Source organism: Oncorhynchus tshawytscha, linkage group LG12, assembly GCF_018296145.1.
Source record: "Oncorhynchus tshawytscha isolate Ot180627B linkage group LG12, Otsh_v2.0, whole genome shotgun sequence".
Lineage (NCBI taxonomy): Eukaryota > Metazoa > Chordata > Actinopteri > Salmoniformes > Salmonidae > Oncorhynchus > Oncorhynchus tshawytscha.
The window spans coordinates 10,466,370-10,487,957 of record NC_056440.1 but is presented as its reverse complement, the minus strand read 5'-3'; the positions used below and the strand labels follow the sequence as shown (position 1 = coordinate 10,487,957).

At 50.1% G+C, this 21,588-nt stretch overlaps 1 protein-coding gene across 18 annotated transcripts in view; it reads right to left on the bottom strand.

Moving 5' to 3' along the window:
* The window catches only part of LOC121847918 (calcium/calmodulin-dependent protein kinase type II subunit beta-like), a 138,121-nt gene that overhangs the window by 66,560 nt on the left and 49,973 nt on the right, over positions 1–21,588 (bottom strand). For 10 of the 18 annotated variants that reach the window (XM_042331319.1, XM_042331317.1, XM_042331318.1 and 7 more), the window contains exon 6: positions 18,403–18,475. In XM_042331319.1, coding sequence (XP_042187253.1) covers positions 18,403–18,475 — 73 coding nt within the window. Of the gene's footprint in view, positions 1–8,363; positions 8,437–18,402; positions 18,481–21,588 lie in introns of those variants that run through there. The other 8 variants (XM_042331316.1, XM_042331320.1, XM_042331322.1 and 5 more) reach the window with 2 other exon arrangements.

Below are 21,588 nucleotides of genomic sequence, written 5' to 3'. Positions count from 1 at the left end.
AGAAGCTTGTCATTGCAGTAGCTTGTCATTGCAGAAGCTTGTCATTCAGCTTGTCATTGCAGTAGCTTGTCATTGCAGTAGCTTGTCATTGCAGAAGCTTGTCATTGCAGTAGCTTGTCATTGCAGTAGCTTGTCATTGCAGAAGCTTGTCATTGCAGCAGTAGCTTGTCATTGCAGAAGCTTGTCATTGCAGTAGCTTGTCATTGCAGTAGCTTGTCATTGCAGAAGCTTGTCATTGCAGCAGAAGCTTGTCATTGCAGTAGCTTGTCATTGCAGAAGCTTGTCATTGCAGTAGCTTGTCATTGCAGTAGCTTGTCATTGCAGAAGCTTGTCATTGCAGTAGCTTGTCATTGCAGAAGCTTGTCATTGCAGTAGCTTGTCATTCAGCTTGTCATTGCAGTAGCTTGTCATTGCAGTAGCTTGTCATTAGCTTGTCATTGCAGTGCAGTAGCTTGTCATTGCAGCTTGTCATTGCAGAAGCTTGTCATTGCAGTAGCTTGTCATTGCAGTGCAGTAGCTTGTCATTGCAGAAGCTTGTCATTGCAGCTTGTCATTGTCATTGCAGAAGCTTGTCATTGCAGTAGCTTGTCATTGCAGTAGCTTGTCATTGCAGAAGCTTGTCATTGCAGTAGCTTGTCATGTCATTGCAGTAGCTTGTCATTGCAGTAGCTTGTCATTGCAGAAGCTTGTCATTGCAGTAGCTTGTCAGTCATTTGTCATTGCATTGTCATTGCAGTAGCTTGTCATTGCAGTAGCTTGTCATTGCAGTAGCTTGTCATTGCAGTAGCTTGTCAGCTTGTCATTGCAGTACCTTGTCATTGCAGAAGCTTGTCATTGCAGTAGCTTGTCATTAGCTTGTCATTGCAGTAGCTTGTCATTGCAGTAGCTTGTCATTGCAGTAGCTTGTCATTGCAGTAGCTCTTGTCATTGCAGTAGCTGGTGTCATTGCAGTAGCTTGTCATTGCAGTAGCTCGTGTCATTGCAGTAGCTAGTCATTGCAGTAGCTTGTCATTGCAGAAGCTTGTCATTGCAGTAGCTTGTCATTACAGTAGCTTGTTATTGCAGTAGCTCATGTCATTGCAGTGCTGTAGCTTGTCATTGCAGTAGCTGGTGTCATTGCAGTAACTCATGTCATTGCAGTAGCTTGTCATTGCAGTAGCTCGTGTGATTGCAGTAGCTTGTCATTGCAGTAGCTTGTCATTGCAGTAGATTGTCATTGCAGTAGCTTGTGTCATTGCAGTAGCTCGTGTCATTGCAGTAGCTTGTGTCATTGCAGTAGCTTGTGTCATTGCAGTAGCTAGTCATTGCAGTAGCTTGTGTCATTGCAGTAGCTTGTGTCATTGCAGTGGCTTGTGTCATTGCAGTGGCTCGTGTCATTGCAGTAGCTTGTCATTGCAGTAGCTCATGTCATTGCAGTAGCTTATGTCATTGCAGTAGCTCATGCCATTGCAGTAGCTTATGTCATTGCAGTAGCTCGTGTCATTGCAGTAGCTTGTGTCATTGCAGTAGCTTGTCATTGCAGTAGCTTGTGTCATTGCAGTAGCTTGTGTCACTGCAGTAGCTCGTCATTGCAGTAACTCGTCATTCCAGTAGCTCGACATTCCAGTAGCTTGTCATTGCAATAGCTTGTGTCATTGTAGTAGCTTATCATTGTAGTAGCTTATCATTGTAGTAGCTTGTCATTGTAGTAGCTTATCATTGTAGTAGCTTGTCATTGTAGTAGCTTATCATTGTAGTAGCTTGTCATTGTAGTAGCTTGTCATTGCAGCCTGTCTTCCTCTTTATCTTTCATTCTTACATGCCCTCTCCCCTCCTTCATCACTCCCTTAGTTTCCACCCTCTCCTCCTCCTCTCCCTCTCTTCTACCCCTCGCTCGCTCGGGAGAGAGAAAGAAAACGGAGAGATAGTGAGAAGGGAGAGATAGTGAGAAAGAAAGAGACAGCTAAAGAGAGAGAAGAGAGAAAAAATAGAGAGGGAGAGATAGTGAGAAGGGAGAGATAGTGAGAAGAGTGAGAAGGGAGAGATAGTGAGAAGGGAGAGATAGTGAGAAGGGAGAGATAGTGAGAAGAGTGAGAAGGGAGAGATAGTGAGAAGGGAGAGATAGTGAACAAAAAAGAGCTAAAGAGAGAGAAATGGAGAGATACAGCAAAAGAGAGAAGGGGAGAGAGACTAGAAGGCTGAGGCCGTGTCATCACTCTCTCAGGCCTATGATTCAGGGTTTACACATTTGTAAGGAGAAAGTTCAAACTTGCCAACACTGCAGTGTTGGGATAATCCCTGCTGTGATTGTGGGTGGAATTCAGATTAACCACAAGCTTCCAATGAATAGGTGGACAGGCATACAATATCCAGGCCACCCGCACAAACACATAGAAATTCACCACGCGCAGACAGACAGACAGACAGACAGACAGACAGACAGACAGACAGACAGACAGACAGACAGACAGACAGACAGACAGACAGACAGACAGACAGACAGACAGACAGACAGACAGGACAGACAGACAGACAGACAGACAGACAGACAGAGACAGAAAGAGAGTCAGACAGACAGGCAAACAGAGACAGACAGAGAGTCAGACAGTCATCCTGTCTGCATAGCGCTATGCAGCAACACACAAATCCAGGTCCTTCCTTCCTTCTTACGCACACACAAACTCATGCAGAGAGAGAGAGAGAGAGAGAGAGAGAGAGAGAGAGAGACAGACAGACAGACAGGCAGAGATGTAGGCAGACAGACCTCCATTGAAAAGGCACTCCAATTTAAGGCAACTAACGGCCATATTGTGAAACCAGAGACAGGGTTGGGTAATTTACTCTGACTGACAAAGAGCTGAGAGAGGCTTACAGGATTTGGGCTCTAGTGCCGTAATATCTCAGCCAAATTACCATTTGGAGTTTTATACTGTCATATTTCAACAAAATCAACTAATAAATTAAGTCTCCATTTGTCTCATGTCAGTTGAGTTAATTCAGTACCTCTGTCAGCCTCAAATGACCCGGGAACTTGTGTCGAAGTCGGACAACAATGTCCTTTCCAGTCAGTGGCCTATTTCCTCTGTTTTTGGGACATTAGAAGAAGCATACGAACAGAACATCTTCATAGACCTGCTTTCCATACTAGGCTTGGGCAGTATACCGTATATATTGTATACCGGGGGTATTGGAAATGGCCACGGGATTTTTTTTTCAATACCGTCAATACCGTAGAAATGATTTTTAATCATTGCAATATTTGTAGGTACCTTTTAAGTAAATACCTGCAGTCGACTTGTGCAATACGTTAGAGGTTAAAGCAGGTCAGGTTCTTAATTTCACCTGGCACCTCATTTTTCATTATGAACCTTATCGTAGTCCCCAGTCACGTGGTGTTTGTTTACAACACACAACAACGTTAGACCGGAGCCTTGTGAGTCACTGTGGTGCAGCACTCTCCAGGTGATCTAGTTACAATATGGAATTAACAACTAAAAATATATACCAGCTAGATTTCTTGTAACTATTAAGTTGACTGTCTAAAATGTGCTAAATGCTCTGCAGTTATGCATTTGGTTTGCTAATTTAGTAGCTAGTTAGCTATCTAACTAAGTGGTTAGCTTCTTACAAATTCAAGCTTCGCTTGGTAACGGCCGAGAATCCCCTCCTGGATCAAGAGCCTTGCTATCTAATATTTGTTTCATACGTGCAGCAAACTGTGTAGCATTTTTGAGTTACTTGTATAACTTTGTGAACTGAGATGTCTGTCCTGCAAATAGTTTATGCCAGAGACTGTATAAAATGTTTGCAATGTGCTTGTTAGCATTTAGTTAGCATATGGGATTTTAACATGTACTTGTTAGCATTTAGTTAGCATATGGGATTTTAACATGTACTTGTTAGCATTTAGTTAGCATATGGGATTTTAACATGTACTTGTTAGCATTTAGTTAGCATATGGGATTTTAACATGTACTTGTTAGCATTTAGTTAGCATATGGGATTTTAACATGTACTTGTTAGCATGGCTAACCTTCGGATCTCAGCGGCTCAGTGGGGTTTGAAAATATTGCTCCTTGTGTTCAGTGCCAGTATTAACGAATATCCCGGGATGTTACAAGGTCGGTATGAAGGTAAGACAATCTGGATACCGCCTAAGTCTATTCCACACTAATCAATTATTCATAACTCTCTGGTTGTCTCCACTTCGTTGGAGCGATCTCCTGGTTGTCTCCACTTCGTTGGAGCGATCTCCTGGTTGTCTCCACTTCGTTGGAGCGATCTCCTGGTTGTCTCCACTTCGTTGGAGCGATCTCCTGGTTGTCTCCACTTCGTTGGAGCGATCTCCTGGTTGTCTCCACTTCGGAGCGATCTCCTGGTTGTCTCCACTTCGTTGGAGCGATCTCCTGGTTGTCTCCACTTCGTTGGAGCGATCTCCTGGTTGTCTCCACTTCGTTGGAGCGATCTCCTGGTTGTCTCCACTTCGTTGGAGCGATCTCCTGGTTGTCTCCACTTCGTTGGAGCGATCTCCTGGTTGTCTCCACTTCATTGGAGCGATCTCCTGGCCTCTCAGACCCTCTCTGAGGCTGTCCTCAGCCATCACTATGACATATTGTGTGAAATGCCCCAGAGCTAAGGACTGTAACCTGATAGGTGTGGCTAAATAAAGAAATATCCACAACAGTTCTGATAAACAGGAAGAATGTTGCCGAGGCCGGCGCTGGGGTCTGACGAGGTGTTATCCTGGTCTAGAACTGAAAACACACACGCAGCATCATGCAAGACAACAAGCAGCCATAAAAACATGTATAACACACACGCACACACACACACACACGCGCGCGCGCACACGCGCACGCGCACACACACGCACGCACACACGCACACAAGCACACACGCACGCACGCACACACGCACACACACGCACGCACACACGCACACACGCACACACGCACACAAGCACGCACACACGCACGCACGCACGCACGCACGCACACACGCACACACGCACGCACGCACGCACGCACGCACACACGCACACACGCACACACGCACGCACACGCACGCACACACACGCACGCACACATGATAGGAGAGATGACAGGACTGCTGCTGCACTCCAATCACAACACTCAGCACAGAGGCTCTGACCAATTAGAACAAGGTTCTGTCATCTGACCTATAAATACATACTTACAGGAAGCTATAAATTGGAAGAACCATAGAGACAAATTTAAACTGGATGTGGCAAAGAATCAATTCCCTTTGAGAACCCATTTTGGGAATCATATTGGGAATCATATTGACAAGGGGCTAACTTTAATCCAGCACACACTACAACCATTCTTACAAGCAATTTAAAGGGATACTTTGGGATTTTGGCAATCTACATCCCCAGAGTCAGACTAGTTAATGGGCACCATTTTTCTGTCTTTGCGTGCAGTTTGAATAAAGCTGCTAACTAGGGCTAGCGCAATTGCTAACTAGCATCAGCGCAATGACCAGAGATCTATGGGTATCTGCTAGCATAGCATTGGCTCACAAAATGACCTCTAACTTCCTTCCTACTAAACACAGAGACATGCAAATGGTATCCACGAGTTCATCTGACCCTGTGGAAGTAGATAAAGGGCCCAAATCCTGAACCATTTAAACTGGTGATCAAATTCTGTTCCGAGAGAGGACTAGCATAGCATAGAAGACCCATCCGTCAGATAGCATAACAAGCATGCATACTGGCATTCTCCCCAGACTAGGAGAGGTGCTGTCTCAACAAGAGGATAGGTGAGAGAGGGACTGCATTTGGAAAGGGGGAGAGTTGCTGTTTCAACCAGATGATAGGTGAGAGAGGGACTGCATTTGGAAAGGGGGAGAGTGCTGTTTCAACAAGATGATAGGTGAGAGAGGGACTGCATTTGGGAAAGGGGGAGAGGTGCTGTTTCAACAACTGGAGAGAGATAGAGGAGCAGCATTTTGCAAGGCACCATCAGAGATATGTGAAAGATCGTATTGGACAGATCCCATGGTGCAGAGAGAGAGATAAGCCTGTAGGAGAGGATTCTGACCTGAAGACAGGAGACTGATCTCCTTCACCCAAATTCAGAAAGCTGATGTTCTGAAAGAGCTGCAAAATCTGGACACCTACAAATCAGCTGGGCTAGACAGTTTGGACCCTTTCTTTCTAAAATGATCTGCCGAAATTGTTGCAACCCCTATTACTAGCCTGTTCAAACTCTCTTTCGTATTGTCTGAGGTCCCCAAAGATTGGAAAGCTACCGTGGTCATCCCCCTCTTCAAAGGGGGAGACACTCTAGACCCAAATCATAATCAGTCGACCTCTACTACAGACCTATATCTATTCTATTCTACCCTGCCTTTCTAAGGTCTTCGAAAGCCAAGTTAACAAACAGATTACCGACCATTTCGAATCCCACCGTACCTTCTCCACTATGCAATCTGGCTCCCGAGATGGTCATGGGTGCACCTCAGCCACGCTCAAGGTCCTAAACGATGTCATAACTGCCATCGATAAGAGATACTGTGCAGCCGTATTCATCGACCTGGCCAAGGCTTTCGACTCTGTCAATCACCACATTCTTATCGGCAGACTCAACAGCCTTGGTTTCTCAAATGACTGCCTCGTCTGGTTCACCTACTACTTCTCTGATAGAGTTCAGTGTGTCAAATCGGAGGGCCTGTTGTCCGGACCTCTGGCAGTCTCTATGGGGGTGCCACAGGGATCAATCCTCGGGCTGACTCTCTTCTCTGTATACATCAATGATATGGCTCTTGCTGGTGGTGATTCTCTGATCCACCTCTACGCAGACGACACCGTTCTGTATACTTCTGGCCCTTCTTCAGACACTGTGTTAACTAACCTCAAGGTGAGCTTCAATGCCATACAACACTCCTTTCGTGGCATTAATCATCTCCAATCCAAAATTAAATCTAGAATCGGCTCACTATTTCGCAACAAAGCATCCTTCACTCATGCTGCCAAACATACCCTCGTAAAACTGACTATCCCATCAATCCTTGACTTTGGCGATGTCATTTACAAAATAGCCTCCAACACTCTGCTCAGCAATGCCCCGTATTTTGTCACCAATGCCCCAAATACTACCCACCACTGTGACCTGTGTGCTCTCATTGGCTGGCCCTCACTTCATATTCATCGCCAAACCCACTGGCTCCCATGTCATCAAAAAGCCTTTGCTAGGTAAAGTCCCGCCTTATCTCAGCTCACTGGTCACCACAGCAACACCCACCCGTAGTATGTGCTCCAGCAGGTATATCTCACTGGTCACCCCCAAAGCCAAATCCTCCTTTGGCCACCTTTCCTTACAGTCCTCTGCTGCCAATGACTGGAACGAACTGCAAAAATCAATGAAGCTGGAGACTCATATGTCCCTCACTAACTTTAAGCACCAGCTGTCAGAGCAGCTCACAGATCACTGCACCTGTGCATAGCCCATCTGTAATTAGCCCATCCAACTACCTCATCCCGATATTTGTTTTGCTCCTTTGCACCCCAGTATCTCTACTTGCACATTCATCTTCTGCACATCTATCACTCCAGTGTTTAATTGCTATATTGTAATTATTTTGCCACCATGGCCTATTTATTGCCTCACCTCCCTTATCTTACCTCATTTGCACACACTGTATTAAGACGTTTTCTATTGTGTTATTGACTGTATGTTTGTTTATGTGTAACTCTGTGTTGTTGTTGTTTTTGTTGCACTGCTTTGCTTTATCTTGGCCAGGTCGCAGTTCTAAATGAGAACTTGTTCTCAACTTGCCTACCTGGTTAAATAAAGGTGTTGTTTTTTTAAAACTAGAAACTACTTGGTAGGACTGACAGGCTAAAGATTTACTGAACAGCTCAGCTCAGTCTTCTCTAGAGAGGTGTTACTATATTTTACAGACAGCGCTAGATAGCTATATCTGTCCACAAACAGTGATGTTGGACAATTGCGCTTAACACGCCTATAGAGGACACACACCCCCAACACACACATACACACACATAGATGATACACACACACACACACACACACACACACACACACACACACACACACACACACACACACACACACACACAGAATGGACACTACACACACACACACACACACACACACACACACACACACACACACACACACACACACACACAGAATGGACACTGAACACACGCTGAATAGACACTGAACAGACACTGAATGACACAGAACAGACACTGAATGGACACTGAACAGACACTGAACATACATTGAACGGACACTGAACGGACACTGAACGGACACTGAACGGACACTGAACGGACACTGAACGGACACTGAACGGACACTGAACGGATACTGAACGGACCTGTTACCCACCTTTAGATCTCGATGCACCACGCCCATTTGATGGCAGTGTAGCACCGCCTCCACGATCTGCTGGATGCAATGACTGCATGCAAACACCAGGGGGCGCGTGTTAGTCTGAGCAGCATAGCTACAATTCCATGCACAGGCGATAGAGGAGGCTAGGGTAAGGGGTAGAGGTAGAGGTAGAGGTGGGTAGAGGTAGAGGTAGAGGGGGGGGGGTGAGAATGAAGGTAGGGGGATGAGGAGGGGGAGGAGGAAGGTAGATGGAGGAGGGGGGAGGAAGTGGGGAGGAGGTCTTCTGTCACCAGCCTTGTCCAACCCATGGCCTAGCCAAGCGAAAGGACAAGGGAGAGGGGGTAGAACTTGGCGGTAGAATGGCCAGTAGGTGTGTATCATGTGACTTTAGGTAGAGTATCATCACCTGGACCTCTTTATTGTAAACAGTTCAAACCTGCCAATGAGAACGGCAGGGTAGCCTAGTGGTTAGAGCGTTGGACTAGTAACCGGAAGGTTGCAAGTTCAAACCCCCGAGCTGACAAGCTGCAAATCTGTCGTTCTGCCCCTGAACAGGCAGTTAACCCACTGTTCCTAGGCCGTCATTGAAAATAAGAATTTGTTCTTAACTGACTTGCCTAGTTAAATAAAGGTTAAAAAAAATTGATCTGTTGTCAAAGTAACAAAGATCTCTATGTAGGGCCAATGGATTCCACTGGCTCCATTTTGAGAAAGGTCAAAGGGCAAAATGCTCCCTTCCTCTCTTTCATTTAGGTGACCATCTTAAAGAAATGTATAGGTTTGGGCATTATGGTGGAACCTCCTGGACTGGAGTTGGGACTAGGAGAGGGGAGTAGGGGACTAGGGGAGGGAGAGGGGACTAGGGAGGGAGAGGGGACTAGGAGAGGGAGAGGGGACTAGGGGAGGGAGTAGGGGACTAGGGGAGGGAGAGGGGACTAGGGGACTAGGGAGGGGAGTAGGGACTAGGGGGAGAGGGGAGTAGGGAGGAGAGGGGACTAAGAGAGGGGAGTAGGGAACTAGGGGAGGGAGAGGGACTAGGAGAGGGGAGTAGGGGACTAGGGAGGGAGAGGGGAGTAGGGGAGGGTGAGGGGTCTAGGGGAGGGAGAGGGAGTAGGGGATTGGGGGAGGGAGAGGGGAGTAGGGGACTAGGAGAGGGAGAGGGGAGTAGGGGAGGGAGAGGGGAGTAGGGGAGGGAGAGGGGTCTAGGGGAGGGAGAGGGGTCTAGGGGAGGGAGAGGGGTCTAGGGGAGGGAGGGTGGACTAGGGAGGGAGGGTGGACTAGGGAGGGAGGGGTCTAGGGGAGGGAGAGGGGAGTAGGGGACTAGGGGAGGGAGAGGGGAGTAAGGGAGGAAGAAGGGACTAGGTGAGGGAGAGGGGTCTAGGGAGGGAGGGTGGACTAGGGGAGGGAGGGTGGACTAGGGGAGGGAGAGGGGTCTAGGGGAGGGAGAGGGGAGTAGGGGACTAGGGGAGGGAGAGGGGAGTAAGGGAGGAAGAAGGGACTAGGGGAGGGAGAGGGGTCTAGGGGAGGGAGGGTGGACTAGGGAGGGAGGGTGGACTAGGGGAGGGAGGGTGGACTAGGGAGGGAGAGGGAGTAGGGGACTAGGGGAGGGAGAGGGGAGTAAGGGAGGAAGAAGGGACTAGGGGAGGGAGGAGGGACTAGGGGAGGGAGTGGGGTCTAGGGGAGGGAGAGGGGTCTAGGGAGGGAGGGTGGACTAGGGGAGGGAGAGGGGTCTAGGGAGGGAGAGGGGACTAGGGAGGGAGGGTGGACTAGGGGAGGGAGGGTGGACTAGGGAGGGAGAGGGGAGTAGGGGAGGGAGGGTGGACTAGGGGAGGGAGGGTGGACTAGGGGAGGGAGGGTGGACTAGGGGAGGGAGAGGGGAGTAGGGGACTAGGGGAGGGAGAGGGGAGTAAGGGAGGAAGAAGGGACTAGGGAGGGAGGAGGGACTAGGGGAGGGAGTGGGGTCTAGGGGAGGGAGAGGGGTCTAGGGGAGGGAGGGTGGACTAGGGGAGGGAGAGGGGTCTAGGGAGGGAGAGGGGACTAGGGAGGGAGAGGGGAGTAGGGGACTAGGGGAGGGAGAGGGGTCTAGGGGAGGGAGAGGGGAGTAGGGGACTAGGGGAGGGAGAGGGGAGTAAGGGAGGAAGAAGGGACTAGGGGAGGGAGAGGGGTCTAGGGGAGGGAGGGTGGACTAGGGGAGGGAGAGGGGTCTAAGGGAGGGAGGGGGACTAGGGGAGGGAGGAGGGACTAGGGGAGGGAGAGGCGAGTAGGGGAGGGAGAGGGGACTAGGGGAGGGAGGGGGACTAGGGGAGGGAGAGGGGACTAGGGGAGGGAGAGGGGACTAGGGGAGGGAGGAGGGAGAGGGGACTAGGGAGGGAAAGGAGAGGGAGAAGGAGAGGGACTAGGGTAGGGAGAGGGGTCTAGGGGAGGGAGGGGGACTAGGGAGGGAGAGGGGTCTAGGGGAGGGAGAGGGGACTAGGGGAGGGAGAGGGGACTAGGGGAGAGAGGGGGACTAGGGAGGGAGGAGCGAGTAGGGGAGGCAGGAGCGAGTAGGGGAGGGAGAGGCGAGTAGGGGAGGGAGAGGGGACTAGGGGAGGGAGGGGGACTAGGGGAGGGAGGGGGACTAGGGGAGGAGAGGGGACTAGGGAGGGAGAGGGGAGGGAGAAGGGAGAGGGGACTAGGGAGGGAGGGGGACTAGGGAGGGAGAAGGGGAGGGGACTAGGGGAGGGAGAGGGGAGAGGGGACTAGGGGAGGGAGAGGGGAGTAGGGGACTAGGGAGGGAGAGGGAGTAGGGGACTAGGGAGGGAGAGGGGACTAGGGAGGGAGAGGGAAGTAGGGGACTAGGGGAGGGAGAGGGGACTAGGGAGGGAGAGGGGAGTAGGGGACTAGGGAGGGAGAGGGAGTAGGGGGACTAGGGAGGAGAGGGAGTAGGGACTAGGGGAGGGAGAGGGGAGTAGGGGACTAGGGGAGGGAGAGTGGACTAGGGGAGGGAGAGGGGTCTAGGGGAGGGAGGGTGGACTAGGGAGGGAGAGGGGTCTAGGGAGGGAGAGGGGACTAAGGGAGGGAGGGGGACTAGGGAGGAGGAGGGACTAGGGAGGGAGAGGCGAGTAGGTTGAGGGAGAGGGGACTAGGGAGGGAGGGGGACTAGGGAGGGAGAGGGGGACTAGGGAGGGAGGGGGACTAGGGAGGGAGAGGGGACTAGGGAGGGAGGGGGACTAGGGGAGGGAGAGGGGACTAGGGAGGGAGAGGGAAGAGGGGAGTAGGGGAGGGAGGGGGACTAGGGAGGGAAAGGAGAGGCAGAAGGGAGAGGGAGAGGGACTAGGGGAGGGAGAGGGGACTAGGGAGGGAGAGGGGAGTAAGGGAGGGAGAAGGGACTAGGGAGGGATAGGGACTAGGGAGGGATAGGGACTAGGTGAGGGAGGGGGACTAGGGGAGGGAGAGGGAGTAAGGGAGGGAGAAGGGACTAGGGAGGGATAGGGACTAGGGAGGAGAGGGGAGTAAGGGAGGGAGAAGGGACTAGGGAGGGATAGGGACTAGGGGAGGGAGGGGGACTAGGGAGGGAGAGGGGACTAGGGAGGGAGAAGGAAGAGGGGAGTAGGGGAGGGAGGGGGACTAGGGAGGGAAAGGAGAGGCAGAAGGAGAGGGAGAGGGGACTAGGGAGGGAGAGGGACTAGGGAGGGAGAGGGGAGTAAGGGAGGGAGAAGGGACTAGGGAGGGAGAAGGGACTAGGGAGGGATAGGGACTAGGGAGGGAGGGGGACTAGGGGAGGGAGAGGGGAGTAAGGGAGGGAGAAGGGACTAGGGGAGGGATAGGGACTAGGGGAGGGAGGGGGACTAGGGAGGGAGAGGGGAGTAAGGGAGGGAGAAGGGACTAGGGAGGGATAGGACTAGGGGAGGGAGGGGGACTAGGGGAGGGAGGGGGACTAGGGAGGGAGAGGGGAGTAAGGGAGGGAGAAGGGACTAGGGATAGGGACTAGGGAGGGATAGGGACTAGGGAGGGAGAAGGGACTAGGGGAGGGAGAGGGGAGTAGGGGAGGGAGAGGGGAGTAAGGGAGGGAGAAGGGACTAGGGAGGGATAGGGACTAGGGGAGGGATAGGGACTAGGGGAGGGAGGGGGACTAGGGAGGGAGAGGGGAGTAAGGGAGGGAGAAGGGACTAGGGAGGGATAGGGACTAGGGAGGGAGAGGGGAGTAAGGGAGGGAGAAGGGACTAGGGAGGGATAGGGACTAGGGAGGGAGGGGGACTAGGGGAGGGAGAGGGGACTAGGGAGGGAGAAGGAAGAGGGAGTAGGGGAGGGAGGGGGACTAGGGAGGGAAAGGAGAGGCAGAAGGGAGAGGGAGAGGGGACTAGGGAGGGAGAGGGGACTAGGGAGGGAGAGGGGAGTAAGGGAGGGAGAAGGACTAGGGGAGGGAGAAGGGACTAGGGAGGGATAGGGACTAGGGGAGGGATAGGGACTAGGGGAGGGAGGGGGACTAGGGAGGGAGAGGGGAGTAAGGGAGGGAGAAGGGACTAGGGAGGGATAGGGACTAGGGGAGGGAGGGGGACTAGGGGAGGGAGAGGGGAGTAAGGGAGGGAGAAGGGACTAGGGAGGGATAGGGACTAGGGGAGGGAGGGGGACTAGGGAGGGAGGGGGACTAGGGAGGAGAGGGAGTAAGGGAGGGAGAAGGGACTAGGGATAGGGACTAGGGAGGGATAGGGACTAGGGAGGAGAAGGGACTAGGGGAGGGAGAAAGGACTAGGGAGGGATAGGGACTAGGGGAGGGAGGGGGACTAAGGGAGGGAGGGGGGACTAGGGGAGGGAGAAGGTAGAGAATGTGGTAAGGGGTATGGCTTTCTATCCCACAGCTAAAAACAACACATTGAAAAGATTATCTTAAGACCAACAGCATGTTGTGTACCTATCCTGCCTTCTGCTGACACAACTGGCACCATTGTGTCTTTTCAGACACAGACCACATGACCAACAGGCTAAAAATACATGGATGGAAAAACGAAACAGATACAGTAAGAAGAGTACGGACTGAACTGGTGTAGTTATGATGAGGCCTGAACTGGTGTAGTTATGATGAGGCCTGAACTGGTGTAGTTATGATGAGGTCTGAACTGGTGTAGTTATGATGAGGTCTGGACTGGTGTAGTTATGATGAGGTCTGGACTGGTGTAGTTATGATGAGGTCTGGACTGGTTTAGGTATGATGGGGTCTGGACTGGTGTAGTTATGATGGGGTCTGGACTGGTTTAGGTATGATGAGGTCTGGACTGGTTTAGGTATGATGAGGTCTGGACTGGTTTAGGTATGATGAGGTCTGGACTGGTGTAGTTATGATGAGGTCTGGACTGGTTTAGGTATGATGAGGTCTGGACTGGTGTAGTTATGATGAGGTCTGGACTGGTGTAGTTAAGATGAGGTCTGGACTGGTTTAGGTATGATGAGGTCTGGACTGGTGTAGTTAAGATGAGGTCTGGACTAGTGTAGTTATGATGAGGTCTGGACTGGTGTAGTTAAGATGAGGTCTGGACTGGTTTAGGTATGATGAGGTCTGGACTGGTGTAGTTATGATGAGGTCTGGACTGGTGTAGTTATGATGAGGTCTGGACTGGTGTAGTTATGATGAGGTCTGGACTGGTGTAGTTAAGATGAGGTCTGGACTGGTTTAGGTATGATGAGGTCTGGACTGGTGTAGTTAAGATGAGGTCTGGACTAGTGTAGTTATGATGAGGTCTGGACTGGTGTAGTTAAGATGAGGTCTGGACTGGTTTAGGTATGATGAGGTCTGGACTGGTGTAGTTATGATGAGGTCTGGACTGGTGTAGTTAAGATGAGGTCTGGACTGGTGTAATTATGATGAGGTCTGGACTGGTGTAATTATGATGAGGTCTGTTTCCATTGATCATCCTTGAGATGTTTCTACAACTTGATTGGAGTCCACCTGTGATAAATATAATTGATTGTACATGATTTGGAAAGGCACACCCCTGTCTATATAAGGTCCCACAGTTGACAGTGCATGTCAGAGCAAAAACCAAGCCAGGAGGTCGAAGGAATTGTCCATAGAGCTCCAAGACAGGATTGTGTTGAGGCCCAGATATGGGAAAGGGTACCAACAAATGTCTGCAGCATTGAAGGTCCTCAAGAACACAATGGTCTCCTTTCTTAAATGGAAGGAATTTGAAACCACCAAGACTCTTCCTAGAGCTGGCCGCCCAGCCAAACTGAGCAATCAGGGGAGAAGGGCATTGGTCAGGGAGGTGACCAAGAACCTGACGGTCACTCTGACAGAGTTATAGAGTTCCTCTGTGGAGATGGAGAACCTTCCAGAAGGACAACAATCTCTGCAGCACTCAACCAATCAGGCCTTTATGGTAGAGTGGACAGACGGAAGCCACTCCTCAGTAAAAGGCACATGACAGCCTGCTTGTTGTTTGCCAAAAGGCACCTAAAGGACTCTCGGAACAATGAGAAACAAGATTCTCTGATCTGAGGAAACCAAGATTGAATTCTTTAGTCTAAATTCCAAACGTCACATCTGGAAGAAACCTGGCACCATCCATACAGTGAAGCATAGTGGTGGCAGCATCATGCTGTGGGGATGTTTTTCTGCGGCAGGGACTGGGAGAATAGTCAGGATTGCAGGAAAGATGAACGAAGCAAAGTACAGAAAGATCCTTGATGAAAACCTGCTCCAGAGCACTCAGGACCTCAGACTGAGGCGAATGTTCACATTCTAACAGGACAACGAACATAAGCTCACAGCCAAGACAATGCAGGAGTGGCTTCGGGACAAGTCTCTGAATGTCCTTGAGTGAAACAGCCAGAGCCCGGACTTAAACCTGATCGAATATCTCTGGAGAAACTTGAAAATAGCTGCGCAGCGACGCTCCCCATCCAACCTGACAGAACTTGAGAGGATCTGAAAAGAAGAATGGATAGAGGTATGCCAAGCTTGTAGACTCATGCCCAAGGAGACTCGAGGCCATAATTGCTGCCAAAGGTCCTTCAACAAAAGTACTTAATAAAAAGTTTAAATGTGGCGGATTGGTGCCGGAGTGGATGTTGCCGTTTTACAGGAACTTAACGAACCAATTGTTCTATTTTATGTGTTTTTTCACATTGTTTGTAACTTATTTTGTCTATAATGTTGATGCTACAGTCTCTTATGACCGAAAAGAGCTTCTTATCAGAACAGCAATTATTCACCTCAAACTGGATGAAGATTTTTTCTTTAATGAGTCAGAGGAAGGATATAATGTTGCTCTCAGACAAGGCCCAAATCCCTGTTATTCGCATGAAGAAAATAAGGAAATACAGGGGGCTGAGATCAGAGTGCCTTGTGAGAATTTGTTGGCGAATAGATAACCCGCCTCTACCATCCGCTATATTGGCCAACGAGCAATCTCTGGAGAATAAACTGGATGAGCACCGTTCGAGACTATCCTACCAACGGGACATTAAAAACTGTAATATCTTATGTTTCACCAAGTTGTGAAACTGTTCTGAAGGATGACACGGATAATCTACATTTGGCTGTTTTTTCAGTGCATCGGCAGGACAGAACAGCTACATCTGGTAAGAGGGGTGTGTGTCTATTTGTCAATAACAGCTGGTGCGCAATGTTTAATATTAATGTAGTCTTGAGGTATTGCTCACCTGAGGTAGAGTACCTCATGATAAGCTGTAGACAACACTATCTACCAAGAGTTAATCTATATTTTTCATGGCCGTCTATTTATCACCACAAACCGACGCTGGCACTAAGACCGCATTCAATGATCTGTATAAGGCCATAAGCAAACAAGAATATGCTCATCCAGAGGCGGCGCTCCTAGTGGCCGGGGACTTTAATGCAGGCAAACTTAAGTCCGTTTTACCTCATTTCAACATGCATGTTACATGTGCAACCATAGGAGAAAAAAAACTCTAGACCAACTCTAATCCACACACAGGGACGAGTACAAAGCTCTCCCTCGCCTTCCATTTGGCAAATGTGACCATAATTATATCTTCCTGATTCCTGCTTACAAGCAAAACCTAAAGCAGCAGTGACTCTCAATCACACTCCACACTGCCCTTTCCCACCTGGACAAAAGGAATACCTATGTGAGAATGCTGTTCATTGACTACAACTCAGTGTTCAATACCATAGTGTTCAAATCTGTACAAAATACTGTAAAACTCATAATCTGTCAATGTGGTTTAATTTGACACTATTCCTCAACAAGATGTGTTAGAAAAAGGTGATTTAAAAAAAAACTAGTTGTTACTCAAATCGCTAGTCGCTCATCAAAAACCATTTCTGAGTCTGGTATTGCAGGTTACTCGTTGCCAGTGTGAAATTGCCTGTACTCGTTACTCGTTGCCAGTAAATTCCCCTTGCTTTCTAAACACATCTTAGTTTGGTATCAGACCGTAATGGTTTATGTTAGAGAAAAGAATGCTATAGTATCTATCCTGTCAGCTATATAAACTGGAAACACTTATCTCCCTCACTAGCTTTAAGCACCAACTGTCAGAGCAGCTCACAGATTACTGCACCTGTACATAGCCCATCTATAATTTAGCCCAAACAACTACCTCTTTCCCAACTGTATTTAATTTTTATTTATTTATTTATTTTGCTCCTTTGCACCCCATTATTTTTATTTCTACTTCGCACATTCTTCCATTGCAAAACTACCATTCCAGTGTTTTACTTACTATATTGTATTTACTTTGCCACCATGGCCTTTTTTGCCTTTACCTCCCTTCTCACCTCATTTGCTCACATTGTATATAGACTTGTTTATACTGTATTATTTACTGTATGTTTGTTTTACTCCATGTGTAACTCTGTGTCGTTGTATCTGTCGAACTGCTTTGCTTTATCTTGGCCAGGTCGCAATTGTAAATGAGAACTTGTTCTCAACTTGCCTACCTGGTTAAATAAAGGTAAAATAAAAATAAATAAAATAAAAGGCTTAGGTGATGTTGTTGTTGAGTGCTGTAGCGTAGCTGAATATGTGCCCTGAGATGCTTTCCAATGGGAGAAGGGGAGGGGTCAGGGGGAGGAGTCAGGGAGGGGTGAGAGGAGGAGGGGATTGAGGAAGCGATGGAGATCAGAGTGAACAAGGGAAACCTGGGCCCAGCTGGGATATCAAACCGTGATGAGTTGGTCTCACATCTCACATTGCACCCTATTCCCTATACAGGGCTCATAGGGTTGGGGTCAAAAATGGTGTACTACATACAGAGTAGGGTGTCATTTGGGACACGCCGTAGACAGAGGAAAGGTCACTGCAGCCTGAGAAGCTGGGTATGTGCACTGGGGTGACGGTTTGAGAGGACTGGAGTGGGGTCAAAGTTTTGGGGAGGGAGTGGGAGTCAGGGGGGAGTCAGTGAATCAGTGCAACAAGAAGAAATTAACCTCTGATAGATTAATAGTGTAGAACATTTAAACAAACAGAAACTAGACAGAGCAACAGACAAACTGACGAACTGATCGACGGACACACGGATAGACAGACTGAGACAGAGGAGGGGGCATGCAGGCAGAGGTGCAGGGGTTGAGGGTGGGGGCAGGCAGAGGTGCAGGGGTTGAGGGGTTGAGGGTGGGGGGCAGGCAGGGGTTGAGGGTGGGGGTGCAGGCAGAGGTGCAGGGGTTGAGGGTGGGGGGCAGGCAGGGGTGCAGGGGTTGAGGAGGGTGGGGGCAGAGGTGCAGGGGTTGAGGAGGGTGGGGGCAGAGGTGCAGGGGTTGAGGAGGGTGGGGGTCAGGCAGAGGTGCAAGGGTTGAGGGTGGGGGCAGGGGGTTGAAGGGCAGGCAGAGGTGCAAGGGTTGAGGGTGGGGGGGGCAGAGGTGCAGGGGTTCAGGGGTGCAGTCAGAGGTGCAGGGGTTGAGGGTAGGGGGTGCAGTCAGAGGTGCAGGGGTTGAGAGTGGGGGGGGCAGTCAGAGGTGCAGGGAGTCAGAGGTGCAGGGGTTGAGGGTGGGGGGCACTCAGAGGTGCAGGGGTTCAGGTTGGGGGGGCAGGCAGAGAAAGGAGGGAAGTTGGTTTCTAGACATACTGACCTTCAGGTCCCTGTGCACTATGTCATGTTGGTGAATGTGATGAACACTGTCTAGAATCTGGGTGATACAATGACTGTGAAGACAAAACAGAGAGAAGGAGAGGAGAGGAGGGAGAGATGGAGGGAGGGCAAGGTGGAAGGAGAGAGGATAAGAAGGTGGAGGAGACAAGTGGACAGATGAACATAATGATGTGAGATGGACGTGAAAAAAGAATGTCCAAATTGATGGACAGAAAGGAGGAGAGAACGAGGAGAAGATAGAGATGTTTGAGCCAGAATGGTACAGATGGGAGGAACAGGGAGATGGAGAGAGAAATGAAAGGAGGAGGGAGTGAGAGATGGGAGGAACAGGGAGATGGAGAGAGAAATGAAAGGAGGAGGGAGTGAGAGATGGGAGGAACAGGGAGATGGAGAGAGAAATGAATGGAGGAGGGAGTGAGAGATGGGAGGAAGAGGGAGATGGAGAGAGAAATGAAAGGAGGAGGGAGTGAGAGATGGGAGGAACAGGGAGATGGAGAGAGAAATGAATGGAGGAGGGAGTGAGAGATGGGAGGAACAGGGAGATGGAGAGAGAAATGAAAGGAGGAGGGAGTGAGAGATGGGAGGAACAGGGAGATGGAGAGAGACATGAAAGGAGGAGGGAGTGAGAGATGGAAGGAACAGGGAGATGGAGAGAGAAATGAAAGGAGGAGAGAGTGAGAGATGGGAGGAACAGGGAGATGGAGAGAGAAATGAAAGGTGGAGGGAGTGAGAGATGGGAGGAACAGGGAGATGGAGAGAGAAATGAAAGGAGGAGGGGAAGTGAATAAATGCAGTGAGGAGTGAGGAGTGAGGAGTGAGGAGACAATACTGTTTTAAACATGATGAGACACAAGACTACCAACAACGGCACAGCCAGACAAACTCAGAACACAGAGAGAAAGGAAAAAGAGGAGAGAGAGAGAGAGAGAGAGAGAGAGAGAGAGAGAGAGTGAGAGAGAGAGAGAGAGAGAGAGGAGAAGGATATATATACAGAGAGCGAAGATAGAGAGGAAAGGAAAGAGAGAGGAGAGAGAGAGAGAGAGAGAGAGAGAGAGAGAGAATTAGAGAATGAGAGAGAGAGAGAGAGAGAGAGAGAGAGAGAGAATGAGAGAGAGAGAATGAGAGAAAGAGAATGAGAGAGAGAATGAGAGAGAGATAGAGAGAGGAGAAGGATATATGTACAGAGAGGGAAGATAGAGAGAAAGAAAAGAGAGAAGCTGAGAGGGTGAAGGAGAATGAGTGAGTGAAAGGGATGGGAAGAGATGGGAAGAGTGAGAGAGAAAGCAGGCGTGAGAAAGCGAGCGAGGCAAAGAGGATAGGGATACAGAGAGAAAGCAGGCGTGAGAAAGTGAGCGAGGCAGAGAGGAAAGAAAGGGATACAGAGAGAAAGCAGGCGTGAGGAAGCGAGCGAGGCAGAGAGGATAGGGATACAGAGAGAAAGCAGGCGTGAGGAAGTGAGCGAGGCAGAGAGGAAAGAAAGGGATACAGAGAGAAAGCAGGCGTGAGGAAGTGAGCGAGGCAGAGAGGATAGGGATACAGAGAGAAAGCAGGCGTGAGGAAGTGAGCGAGGCAGAGAGGAAAGAAAGGGATACAGAGAGAAAGCAGGCGTGAGGAAGCGAGCGAGGCAGAGAGGAAAGAAAGGGATACAGAGAGAAAGCAGGTGTGAGGAAGCGAGCGAGGCAGAGAGGAAAGAAAGGGATACAGAGAGAAAGCAGGTGTGAGGAGCGAGCGAGGCAGAGAGGAAAGAAAGGGATACAGAGAGAAAGCAGGTGTGAGGAAGCGAGCGAGGCAGAGAGGATAGGGATACAGAGAGAAAGCAGGCGTGAGGAAGCGAGCGAGGCAGAGAGGAAAGAAAGGGATACAGAGAGAAAGCAGGTGTGAGGAAGCGAGCGAGGCAGAGAGGAAAGAAAGGGATACAGAGAGAAAGCAGGTGTGAGGAAGCGAGCGAGGCAGAGAGGAAAGAAAGGGATACAGAGAGAAAGCAGGTGTGAGGAAGCGAGCGAGGCAGAGAGGAAAGAAAGGGATACAGAGAGAAAGCAGGTGTGAGGAAGCGAGCGAGGCAGAGAGGAAAGAAAGGGATACAGAGAGAAAGCAGGTGTGAGGAAGCGAGCGAGGCAGAGAGGATAGGGATACAGAGAGAAAGCAGGCGTGAGGAAGTGAGCGAGGCAGAGAGGAAAGAAAGGGATACAGAGAGAAAGCAGGTGTGAGGAAGCGAGCGAGGCAGAGAGGATAGGGATACAGAGAGAAAGCAGGCGTGAGGAAGCGAGCGAGGCAGAGAGGAAAGAAAGGGATACAGAGAGAAAGCAGGTGTGAGGAAGCGAGCGAGGCAGAGAGGAAAGAAAGGGATACAGAGAGAAAGCAGGCGTGAGGAAGCGAGCGAGGCAGAGAGGAAAGAAAGGGATACAGAGAGAAAGCAGGTGTGAGGAAGCGAGCGAGGCAGAGAGGATAGGGATACAGAGAGAAAGCAGGCGTGAGGAAGCGAGCGAGGCAGAGAGGAAAGAAAGGGATACAGAGAGAAAGCAGGCGTGAGGAAGCGAGCGAGGCAGAGAGGATAGGGATACAGAGAGAAAGCAGGTGTGAGGAAGTGAGCGAGGCAGAGAGGAAAGGGATACAGAGAGAAAGCAGGTGTGAGGAAGCGAGCGAGGCAGAGAGGATAGGGATACAGAGAGAAAGCAGGTGTGAGGAAGCGAGCGAGGCAGAGAGGAAAGAAAGGGATACAGAGAGAAAGCAGGCGTGAAAGCAGAGCGAGGCAGAGAGGATAGGGATACAGAGAGAAAGCAGGTGTGAGGAAGCGAGCGAGGCAGAGAGGATAGGGATACAGAGAGAAAGCAGGTGTGAGGAAGCGAGCGAGGCAGAGAGGAAAGAAAGGGATACAGAGAGAAAGCAGGTGTGAGGAAGTGAGCGAGGCAGAGAGGAAAGAAAGGGATACAGAGAGAAAGCAGGCGTGAGGAAGTGAGCGAGGCAGAGAGGAAAGAAAGGGATACAGAGAGAAAGCAGGTGTGAGGAGCTAAGCGAGCGAGGCAGAGAGGAAAGAAAGGGATACAGAGAGAAAGCAGGTGTGAGGAAGTGAGCGAGGCAGAAGGATAGGGATACAGAGAGAAAGCAGGCGTGAGGAAGCGAGCGAGGCAGAGAGGAAAGAAAGGGATACAGAGAGAAAGCAGGCGTG